The sequence below is a fragment of the Dipodomys spectabilis genome, unplaced genomic scaffold, assembly GCF_019054845.1.
Source record: "Dipodomys spectabilis isolate Male_0828 unplaced genomic scaffold, ASM1905484v1 ptg000001l, whole genome shotgun sequence".
In the NCBI taxonomy this organism is placed as follows: Eukaryota; Metazoa; Chordata; class Mammalia; order Rodentia; family Heteromyidae; genus Dipodomys; species Dipodomys spectabilis.
This window is the reverse complement of record NW_024870678.1, coordinates 889,484-902,087: the sequence shown is the minus strand read 5'-3', so window position 1 is coordinate 902,087 and position 12,604 is coordinate 889,484. Positions and strand designations below refer to the sequence as shown.

At 38.5% G+C, this 12,604-nt stretch overlaps 1 protein-coding gene across 2 annotated transcripts in view; it reads left to right on the top strand.

Annotated features, from left to right (window-relative positions):
* Positions 1–12,604, top strand: part of Atg5 (autophagy related 5) — a 79,340-nt gene that overhangs the window by 50,015 nt on the left and 16,721 nt on the right. For both annotated transcript variants that reach the window (XM_042665601.1, XM_042665641.1), the window contains one exon: positions 10,528–10,645. In XM_042665601.1, the coding sequence (XP_042521535.1) occupies positions 10,528–10,645 (118 nt within the window). The remainder of the gene's footprint in view (positions 1–10,527; positions 10,646–12,604) is intronic.

The following is a 12,604-nucleotide window of genomic DNA, read 5'->3' as shown; positions in this document are numbered from 1 at the left end:
TTTTCATCAGGATGAGGATAATTATCTGTTGCTTCTAAGAAGGTAAGCCATAGCTAATTTCTGACTCTGTTCATGTTTAAAGTAACTTAGAATCAGCTTCGGAGAGTTCTGACGTCTGCTTATGTAATGTAGCATCTATCTTCACTAGGTGTTCATTTTAGCTACAGATGCTTCATATAAAACAGGGTAGAGTAGCTTTCAAAAGGATTTGCACATCAAAGTGTAACCTCTGCTTTTTCATTGCTTGAAGAATGCTTAATCGAGTAGAATTAACAAATTTGCTTTCCCCCATTGTCATTTTTAAAGAAGATATCCATACTTTTAACTTCTAAGCCTTTCTGTTCCATAGCATAAATAATGAAGCAGTAATATTAGTTTGGGATGGTTAAACAATGGTCACAATAGATATTTTTGTAGTTCATGTTTTGTGCAATGAGGAAAGTTTCCCTTAGTTGCAATTCATTTGAGCAGTGACACTGTCATTCTTGAATTCTTAAATGAAATTCTTTGAATTAAGCATCTCATTTTAAGTTTTAGTACCATACTCTTCTCATTTTTGTAGTTTGGTTGATAGTTATTCATGAGGCGTGGGTCATGAGACAGCTTTAAAGCAAGTGTTATGTTGGATGCTGTTGGCTCACCCATGTAGCTAACTCAGGAGGCCGAGATCTGAGTATTGTGGTTTGAAGCCAGCTAGGCGGGACTCTTACGTCCAATTAACCATAGAAAAAGGATGAAGTGAAGCCATAGCTCTAGTGGTAGAGTGCTAGCCTTGAGCACAAAGGAGCCCAGGGACCACACCCAAGCTAGTGTATTCTTTGCAGAATTGTTCTTAGTTCAATCCTTTTCTATTTCTCAGATGGATAAATTACATCAGTCTTTGATGTATTAAATTCTCTTAAAACCATATTTTAAAAAAATCATTGCTTTGTGGTAATAAAAAACAATTCTTAACTACTTAAAAAATTTTAATTATGGAAAAGAAACATAATATAACCTGTTGAACTGGAGTTTTGGGCTATTCTCTTGAAATAAAATAATACTATTGGGATGTATGAACTTAATTTGAATTCTATATACAGCCCCCTGTTCATATATTAATACAGGAAAGTCCGTAACTCTTTAATAAACTGCCCAAAAGACAGAAGTAGATTTTTGGCTCCAGTGGTAGAGTGCTAGCATTGAGAAAAGAAGCTCAGGGAGAGCACCTACACCCCGAGTTCAAGTCCCAGGCCTGGCACAAAAAAAGGAAAAAAAAAACCTCACCAACTTTATTGAAGTATAATTCTGATATCCAACAGGTTATTTATTTAAAGAATACTATTTGGCAGACTAAAAGCTGTAACTACTGTTCTGGTTATCAAAATGAATACCAGGAAGTGGAAATGTGTTTTTGGGGGGGAGAAGGTATAAAGCACATGTGGTCATTATAGTCAATGTACATAACGTAAGTATTGAAATATGTAACTTGAAAGTAGGGTTGGGAAAGACAAATGTGGAGAATGATGGAAAAGGGACATTGACCAAGAATGATTGTATTCATAACCTGATTAATGAATTGCATTCTTTGTAAAACTACTTAATAATTTTTAAAAAAGATACTGTTTGTTTTGTTTCTGCATATTTTTGTTATTTGTTATTTTCTGCATATTTCTAAGCAGTTAGTAATTACGATATAATGCAAAGTCCTTTGTTTCTTTCATGTCCATATATATTCAAGGTTCATTCTTATAGTAAAATATTAGTACCTCATTTTTTATAGCTTAGTAATGTCTCACTGTATGCTAATTTAATATTTTGTTTATCTTCTTAACCAGCTGGTAGACATTTGGATTGTTTCTATTTTGGGCTATTATGAATGTATGCTGCAGTGAACACCCATGTATAAATTTCTAGTGGACATTTATTTTCAATTACTGTGAGTCAATTTTTAGGAATAAAGTCATTGGGCAATTGTGTGTAATTGTTTATTAAATAATCTTTTGAAATATCATATTGCCAGTCAATTTTCCCAAGCATTTGTACTACTTTACTTGCCTAAGAATAATGAATGAAAATTCTAGCCTCCTAGCCAACACTTCCTATTTTTTGTTGTTGTTGCCCATGTTGGGGCTTGAATTTAGGACGTGGGTGCCCCTGAGCTTCTTTTTTTCCAGTCGTGGGGCCTGAACTCAGGGCCTGGACGCTGTTCCTCAGCATTTCAGCTCAAGGCTAGTGCCCTACCACTTGAGCTACAGTGCCACTTCCGGCCTTTTCTGCTTATGTGTGCTGAGGAATGGAACCCAGAGCCTCATGCATGCAAGGCAAGCACTCTACAACTGAACCACCTTCCCAGCCCTCCTGAGCTTTTGTGCTCAAGGTTTACACTCTGTCACTTTGAGCCACAAGGCCACTTCCGTTTTATTTGGTGGTTAATTGGAGATAAGAGTTTCATGGACTTTCCTGTCTGGGCTGGCTTCTAACTGATATCCTCAGATCTCAGACTCCTGAATAACTATTATTATAGGCATGAAGCCACTAGGGCCCAGATCCTATATTTTCTCTCAAAGGGTGTTTTTTTTTGTTTGTTTTGTTTGCTTCATTGTTTTTTTTAATTTATTTATTTTGTGCTGGCCAGTGGCTTTAACTTTTTTGCTTTCTTCTGGGTAGTCAACTTGCCAGAACTTCACTTTCCAATGTCACATAGCTCCTTTTAAAATTCATTTGTTTTTGTTTTTACTACTTTGATTATTTGTACAACTTAAAGTCCTGCTTAATTTGTTTTATGTAAGTATGTCCTAAAGATAAACAAGTTCTCCAGGTACCTGTGATCATGGCTGTAATCATAGCTACTCAGAGGCTGAGATATGAGGATGTAGTTTGAATCCAGCCTAGGCAGAAAGGTCCCGAGGAGGCTCTTATCTCCAATTAACTACTCATAAACTGTGGAAGTGACGCCATGGCTCAAATGATAGAGTACTGGTCTTGAGCACAAAGAAGCTCAGGGACAGTGCCTTGGCCCTGAATTCAAGCCCAACAGCTGACCCCTCCCCCCCAAAAAATATAAAAGTGTACATTCAAAAAGTTCTTGACTTCCAGAAGAAAATATTGATTACATTATTTCCCCCCCCCCCCCCTTTTTTTTGGACAGTCCTCGGGCTTGAACTCAGGGCCTAGGTACTATCCCTGAGTTTCATTTGCGCAAGGCTAGCCTTCTACCACTTGAGCCACTTCTAGCTTTTTTTGTTTATGTGATACTGATGAATTGAACCCAGGGCTTCATGCATGCATGCTAGGCAAGCACTACTACTAGGCTACATTCTCAGCCCACATTATTCTTGTATTAGTCTTTATAGTTTGATACAATAAAAACAGCAGAAATTGTTTATTTATTTGTACCAGCACTGGGGCTGTGTTCAGGGCCAGGGCATTGTCCTTTAGCATTTTTTGCTCAAGGCTGGTTTTCTAGCTTTCTACCACTTGAGCCACAGTTCCAGTTCTGCTTTTTTGATAGCTAATTGAAGATAAAAGTTTCATGAATTTTCCTGTTTCAGCTGGCTTGAAATTGTGATATTTAGATCGCAGCCTCCTGAGTTGCTCTAGGATATTATAGGCATGATCTAAATCTTAAGGCCGATAATAGTGCTAACCTGTAATGCTGTTGCTAGTATGTCACAAAATATATTTGGTATTGTCTAGACAGAATTAGAATGAATATAATTTAAAGAAGACTAAACAAACTTTAAACCAGATGTGTGGATATTATTTGCAAGAGTGCTTTTCTTTAATCATAGTGTCAATTAAGACACTGCTTCTTTGAGATTATGTGTCCCTAACTATAGTAATGACAGCTTTCCAAATGTTAATTATTATTTTTTAGTGTGTTAGGGATATTAAAAATGAACTTCAGACACTACTACTGCTTATTTTCAAGTCTACTTTCCTCTGTAAAAGATAGTTTCCTTCCCATTCCTTTCCTTGTTCCTTCATTCCCCACTACCAAGACCATTTACTGGGGCTGGGAAGGTGGCTCAGTGGTAGAACGCTTGCCTTGCATGCCTGAGGCCCTGGGTTCGATTCCTCAGCACTACATAAGCAAAAAGGAAAAAAAAAGCCAGAAGTGTCGCTGCTCAAGTGGTAGAGCGCTAGCTTTGAGCTGAAGAGCTGAGGGACAGCGCCCAGGCCCAGAGTTCAGGCCCCACAAAAAAAAAAAAAAAAAAAGACCATTTACTGTAAAAGTCTAAAAGCACTAATGTTAATTTGGTCTTTTTTTTACTATAAAAGTGTGGATATATATGTTTCCCCCCAAGTCCTGGGGCTTTAACTCAGGGCCTAGACACTGTCCCTGAGCTTTTTTTCCTCAAGGCTAGCACTCTACCACTTGAGCCACAGCGCCACTTCTGGCTTTTTCTGTGTATGTGGTAATTTAACAGGAATAGGTATATCTTAGGCCAAATACACCTGTCAGTTTGAAGTATTTATCTCTTGTGTTTTTGATGCATATATCATTGTTGGTAAAGTCTAGCAGTATATTCTGTGTAAAGCCCTGGTTCCTTTTACTTTGTACCACATAGTATTAATAAGATAACAAAGAAGACTGAAGGTTGATTTGCTCTATAATGAATTTCTAACTTTTCTGATTCTACATTTAATAGTTTAAAAGAGGAATGAAAAAGACCTAGTCATTGTTTTTTTTTTTTTTTTTTTTTTTGATTTTTTTTTTTTAATTTTATTTTATTTGAGAACATACTGTACAGAGGGGTTACAGTTACATGGGCAGGATAATGCATACATTTCCTACCAAGCATTGCAGCCTCCTCCTTTGTTTACCCTTCACCTCCCTTCCCAGCCTCCCCCCTCCCCCCCACCCAATCATACCCCCCCCCCCCCCCCGACATTGTAAAGCTGGTTTTGACATGACATTTTGTACTTCTCATTGTTGCAACAAAGACCTAGTCATTGTTGACCACTTATTTCATTAGTTTTTTTTGGGGGGGGGATGGGGGTGAGGGGTTGTAGGGCTTGAACTCAGGGCCTGAGTGCTGTTCCTGATCCTCTCTGTGCTCAAGGCTAGTGCTCTACCTCTTAAGCAACAGCTCCACTTCTGCCTTTTTGGTGTTTAATTGGAGATAGCTGGCCTTTGCTTAACTTTGTTTTTCTTTGCTCAAGCTCTACTACTTGGCCCACCCCCCAATTATAAGCCTTTTGCTAGTTAATCTGAGATAAGAGTTTCACTTGCATTTTTGCCCAGGTTAGTTTCAAACGGTGATCCTCAGATCTCAGCCTCCTAAATAGTTAGGATTAAACTCTTTATATGTATTTCTGTTATCATTTACCACTTTATTACAATATGTGTTTTTGTATTAGTCAATAAATTTATTAGCATAATGATGTTCTATTCAGTGTACAGTAAATGTTTTAAGGCTATTTTTGACATAGTTTTTGTTGTTGTTGTTATTCTTACATCAGTAGTGTGAGGTCCTGGTCCCAGATACTACTATATTTTAGGAGATTTGCCTTGTTATCCCTATGCTTTTGCTTTATGTTCCCTTTAAGCCCTTTTTAAGCAGGAAACAACAATATTCTTTCTTCTCAGTTCTCATAATACCTGTTATCACTGTTAATGGAATGTCATGTATGTGATTCAGTAAAATTCTGTATTATGATTTATAGTCTAAGTTCTGATTGACAGTGTAAGTTTTTTATTTGAAATTCGATATTCAATGAAATTTACATTCTAAGTTCTTTACTCATATTTAATAATATTCTGCATAACTCTGCCTTCCGGTGTTGGGATTAGAGGCACATACTCTCTTGGCTGCTTGTTTGAAAATCGAGTATCAAGCTGGGCATAGTAGGCTGTGCCTATAACCCCAGCCACTAGAGAAGAAAAGATCACTTTGTTTCAATGAGTAGAAACTCTTAGTGAGATTCGTTCTTCTCTTGATGGTCACTGACTATAGCTATAAATTATCATATATAACAAATCAAAATCTCTTAATTCACAAAAAAATCTCTTATCACCAAAACCACAAAAGTCACATTAATACTAAGCTAGGAATAGAGTTGACTATAGGGTATATGTTATTATAATCATTATAGTATGTAACCATCTTCTTGGTTCATACCTCAACATAAAACCTTTATTAGTGTTCTGTAAAATACTATAAAGTATCACTTGGGGGTGGTAGGGTGTTGAGACAGGAACTGGCCTGGAATTGTGCTATCACTGCCAGCTTAAAGTCACATTTAATAAGAATTATTTTGGTAGGTATGTAGTGGTAGTACATTGTGATTTTTTACTATATTTCTTTAATAATGATGTGTTGAGCATCTGCTTAAAAAAAATCCTTTGTGTTCTCTTTAACAAAATTTCTGTCCCTATCTTTTGCCAGTTTTCTAGATTGTTTTGTGTGTGAGTTTGTGTGTGTGTTTTGTAAGTCCATGAGGGGTTGAACACAGTGCCTGGGGGGGTTGAACTCAGGGCCTGGGTGCTGTCTCGGAGATCTTTTGCTCAAGGCTAGTGCTGTACCACTTTCCAACATAGTGCCACCTCCAGTTTTCTGGTGTTTAATTCCTGCCTGGCTTATTCAAACCATGATCCTCATCTCAGCTTCCTGAGTAGTTAAGATTATAAGTGTGAACCACTAGTGCTCAGCTCCTAGATTCTTTATTTTTTTTTAAATATTGAATTTTGAGCATCTGAGCATGTACCATATATTAGAAATTCAGACTTTTGTTGGAAATGTTTTTTAAAATCCAGTTTATCAGTATTTTATTTAATGGTAGTAGTACTGAGGAAAGTGCTATACCCGTCTGAGACATGCTCAGCTCTTGATATTAAGTTTTAGATGTGTTTTGGATAATGTCCTAAAATGACTTTATTTTTTTTCTTATTTCATGTAAGTGAATACTAAAATAGAAGCTGCTGAATTTCATGATTTGGTACCTTTTGTATCAAGAAAGTGAATTTAGAGTAAAGAGATTGAAACTCAGAGTATATAAAAGTTTGCACTAAATTTGGATGATGTTAAGTTATGCATAAGATAATGGTTAAAATATACACAGCAGTGTTCTAATATGGTGGTGGTCCTGGTAGTGGTATGGTCCTTAAAGTTATAAGTTATCATATGCCAGGGTTATACTGTACATTTTATTATCTCAAAAACTATACAATGTGGGTGTTACATCCATTCATATAAATCCATATGTGAGTTATTTTCAGTTGAGGAAATTGAAGTTTACATATGTTAGATATTGTGCCAATAGTTCCAAAATAAATAGTGGAACCAAGACTTTCAGCCAGTTCTTTCTGGCTTCAATGCCTGCCCCTCTTTTACAATTTTTTGTTGTAGTATATACTGAAATCAGTCATAAGACTCAGACTCCTATCTCTATTTGTGGTAATGTTCCTCTTACATTATCTATATATTTTCCAATGTTTAAATTTCTGAAGTAAGTCAGCACTTCTTGTTTTATCATCACTGATGTTAACCTACTTGGCTGTGTTTGGGATAGGCTCTTTCTTTGCACTTGCAGGCAGCCCTGAGAGTTGTCATGATACCACTACAGAATTTAGTATTGTTAACTAAGTGACTATGTTAATTGCACAAGATTGTTGATGAGCAGACCTTTTATAAATAGCTTTTCAGGGCTGGGAAGTTGGCTCAGTGGTAGAGTGCTTGCCTTGCATGCATGAGGCCCTGGGTTCGATTCCTCAGCACCACATAAGCAGAAAAAGCTGGAGTGGCGCTGTGGCTCAAGTGGTAGAGCGCTAGCCTTGAGCTGAAGAGCTGAGGGACAGCACCCAGGCACAGAGCTCAGGCCTCATGACTGAAAAAAAATAATAATAAAATAAATAGCTTTTCAGTGCAGAGACTGGAAGGAGAGGTGCTTAGAAATAACAGGGCTTTTTTTTTTTTTTTTTTTTTTTATGTAACTAGGGTGACTTGAGTATTCCTGGTTATATTGTTTTCAGGTAATTTTATAAGAGCTAAGCTACCTTACAGGTCAGACTATAGGTGGTCCATTTTGAGTGTTTTTTAAACTGAGAATGCATTTCTGCCCTTGTTCTACTGTCCCAGTTGTCATTATATAAACTTGGCTTATTCAGTCAACTTCTCACTGGCTAGCCTCATTTTACCTTTTAACCAAATCATCACACTCAGTGGGACTTGCCATTAGACCTCATCACTTCACTTCCTTTGCCTCTTCCTAGCCCAAAGTACATGGTGGCTGACTTGTTGCTACTGCAGTCTTCTAGCTGTTCCTTCCATCTGAACTGTTAACCCTTATTATCTTTACCTAGTGAACTACTTGTCTGGGCATGCTCTTGTTCTTGGTTTCAATTTGTGTGGGGAACTACGGCTTCTTAAACAAGTACACAGCCAGGCACAAGTGGCTCACGCCTGTAATCCTAGCTACTCTGGAGGTAGAGATCTCGGTTCAAAACCAGTCTCGACAGGAAAGTCTGTGACACTCTTACCTCCAATTAACCACCAGAAAGCTGGAAGTGGCACTGTGGCTCAAGTGGAAGAGGGCAAGCCTTGAGCTGAAGAGCTGAGGGACAGCACCCAGGCCCAAAGTTCAAGCCCCATGGCCGATGGGGGAAAAAAAAGGGGCGAGGTGGGCAAGAAGAGAATTTTAGGGACAACACCCAGTTCCAGCTTTCAAGCCCTAGAATGTCGCTTGAGGAGCCAGGCTTTAGTGGCTTACACAACCTACTCAGGAGGCTGAGATCTGAGGATTGTGGTTCAAAGCCAGCCTGCACAGGACAGTCCATGAAACTCTTCTCTCCAAGTAAGCATCAGACAAAGCCAGAAATGGAGCTGTGATTCAAGTGGTTGAGTACTAGCCTTGAGGAAAAAAAATCTTAGGGACAGGCCCTGAGTTCAAGCCCCAGGATCCCTCACTACATACAAAATTTGAAGTACATTAATCATACATTTAAAAAATTACCAAAAAGTTCAGTTTATGATGTGAATTATGTGCAATTGCATATTACTGAGATCTTATTTCTGAGAGAGAGTGCAAATGAATAAATTCGTGGTTAAGAAAAAGTGGTAGAAGATGAAATGCTCGTCACATACCAGTTGGCAAGACCTTGATGCCTCCATCAGTAGGGTAGTTGAGGAAAATGAAGCTATTTTAAATGTGGGCAAAGTCATGTAAACTGTATTGTAAATATTACTCAAATTCTTAGGAGACTGTCATGCCATAGAAATTTGCTTAATAAATTACCTTGAGGGGCTGGGAAGGTGGCTCAGTGGTAGAGCGCTTGCCTTGCATGCATGAGGCCCTGGGTACAATTCCTCAGCACCATATAAGAAAAAAGCCGGAATTGGCGCTGTGGCTCAAGTGGTAGAGCGCTAGCCTTGAGCTGAAGAGCTGAGGGACAGCGCCCAGGCCCAGAGTTCAGGCCCCACGACCGGGGAAAAAAAAGAAAAAAATAAATAAATTACCTTGAAATTTTATAATAGACTTGAAAATTGTTCTTTATTTTTTGAGGGGTTTGTTTGTTTTTGGATTTATTTTGCTGGGGACCAGTACTGGGTCTTAAACTCAGTCTTTATTTTTTTTTTTATTTTTTTTGGGGGGGTCTGGTCGTGGGGCCTGAACTCTGGGCCTGGGCACTGTCCCTCAGCTCTTCAGCTCAAGGCTAGCGCTCTACCACTTGAGCCACAGCGCCACTTCCAGCTTTTTTCTTTTTGCTTATGTGGTGCTGAGGAATCGAACCCAGGGCCTCATGCCTGTGAGGCAAGCGCTCTACCACTGAGCCACCTTCCCAGCTTAAACTCAGTCTTAAGCTGGGTCTTAAGCTCTTGCTTGGCTTTCTTGCTGATAGCTGGCACTCTGCCACATGAGCCACACTTGCCTCTGGTCCCCCAATGTGTTTAGCCAGAGTTTATTGTTGAACTTGATTGTTAGGTCTTACCAGACTATTACTTGCGTTATTTTTTGTCACCTTTGTCCCTTTTTACTTTTAAATATATTCTGATCAGGGATTGGGAAGGTGGCTCAGGGATAGAGCGCTGGCCTTGCATGCATGAGGCCCTGGGTTTGATTTCTCAGCACCACATAAGCAGAAAATAAAAAAAAACCGGAAGTGGTGCTAAGGCTCAGGTGGTAGCATGCTAGCCTTGAGCTGAAGAGCTGAGGGACAGCGCCCAGGCTCAGAGTTCAGGCCCCACGACCGCCCCCTCCCCAATAAATAAATCAATTTAAATAAATAAATAAATTCTGATCAGAATTTCCCTCTCTGTTCTTTTTCTGTTTTGTTTTTCAAGGCCTGGCTTTTTTGAAGAGTTTGGCCAGATATATTTAGAATGTCTTGTGCTCTCGATTAGCACAATTGTTTCCTAAGGATTAGATGTGCTTGATTTATCATGTTAAAAGTGTTACCACATCTCTGATGTTAGGTATCTTGATTACACCTTACAATGCCAGCATAAAAATGCAATGATCTATTAATCTGTAATTAGCAGCAGCAAAGGTTTCATTGTTTATTCTTTTAATTGGCTTATTTTATGTTTATTTTTTTTCAAATAGACAACGACAGAACAGCCTTTTATTCAGAAGCTATTTCGTCCAGTGGCTGCAGATGGGCAACTGCATACACTAGGAGACCTCCTCAAAGAAGTCTGTCCTTCTGCAGTTACTCCTGAAGGTAATGTTGTGCATAGCAACATTTCTGTTTTAAACGCTTTGTTACTTAGGTTAGGACAAGCTTGTTTTCATATATACCTCAAAAATATAGATAGCTTTATGGTAATTTTCTATAATATTTTTGGTGTTCCTATGATTTGAGCTGTCACATAGGGTTAGATGTGGAATTTCTCAATAGTACTATTATATTGGTTGTATTGGTATGTAAAATGTTTGTAGACATTTCATATTTGTACATTAGGGATGCTTAATCATACCCACATATGCACATGCACACACACATTTCTTCTGTTAATAATTTCCTAATGACTAGATTCTAATTCAAGCCTATGATTAATCATTATTGATTAACTTGAGGAGAAATTTTCAGTGGCACATTGCCATGTTCACTGAAACATTGAATAGCCTTGTTTATTGTATTAGTTTAGTGAAGATTAAGGCATTATTATGAAATTAATATTTTTTTTAATTTAATTTTATTTTATTTGAGAACATACTGTACAGAGGGGTTACAATTACATGGGCAGGATAATGCTTACATTTCTTACCAAGCATTGCAGCCTCCTCCCTTGTTTACCCTTCACCTCCCTTCCGAGCCTCCCCCCTACCCCCCACCCAATCATCCCCTCCCCCCCCCCCCCCACCGACATTGTAAAGCTGGTTTTGACATGACATTTTGTACTTCTCATTGTTGCAACAGGTCCACCTGAATCCTTAAACGACTTGTTTGTCCCCGTCTCCGCCACATGTTATACTGACATCAAATATAGTGAAAGCGGGGGTTACACTGTGGGGGAGGGACATACAAAGCAACAAAGAAATAATCTTATAAATGCGTTAGAAACATATGCATGAAAGAAACAAAAACATTAAAATACATATTTGAGGGTTCGTTTTCCTAACATCACATTCTCTGACTTTTTTGCTTGACTCATACCTATACTAGATATTGCAAATAAGGGAAACCATGGGACCTATGTTTCTTTGGGCCTGGCTTACTTCACTTAATATAATTTTTTCCAAGCCTTTCCATTTCCTAACAAATGGGGCAATGTCATTCTTTCTGATGGAGGCATAGAATTCCATTGTTTATATATACCACATCTTCTTGATCCATTCATCTACTGAGGGGCATCTGGGTTGGTTCCATATCTTAGCTATGGTAAATAATGCTGCAATAAACATAGTTGTGCTGGTAGCTTTAGTGTGGCCATGTTTGTGATCATTTGGGTAAATGCCCAAAAGTGGGATTGCTGGGTCATTGGGGAGCTCTATGTGGAGTCTTTTGAGGGACCTCCATACTGCTTTCCAAAGTGGTTGAACAAGTTTACATTCCCACCAACAATGAAGTAAGGTTCCTTTCTGTCCACATCCCCTCCAGCATCTGTTGTTGTTACAGTTCTTGATTTTTGCTGTTCTAACTGGAGTGAGGTGATATCTCAATGTTGTTTTGATTTGCATTTCTTTTATGGCTAGGGATGTTGAACATTTCTTCATGTGTCTATTGGCCATCCTTCTTTCTTCTTCAGAGAAGCTTCTCTTTAAGTCTTTTGCCCACTTACTTATTTGCCAGTTGTTTCTTTGAGGATTTGTTGTTGGGTGGTTTAATTTTTTGAGTTCCAAGTATATTTTAGATATGAGACCCTTGTCCGTTGTATGGCTAGTAAAGATCTTCTCCCAATCCGTGGGCTTTCTATTGATCTTGCTAGCTATGTCATTTGCCCTGCAGAAGCTCTGCAACCTTATACAATCCCATTTGTCCAACCTTTCTTTGATTTGTTGTGTTTCCGGGTCTCTATTCAGAAAATTTCGGCCTGAGCCAAGGAGACCCAGGGTTTCTCCTATTCCATCCTGTAATGTTTTCAGAGTGTCTGCTTTGAGTTCAAGGTCTTTGATCCATTTGGAGTTGATTCTGGTGCAGGGTGATATATAAGGATCTAGCTTTAGTTTTCTACATGTA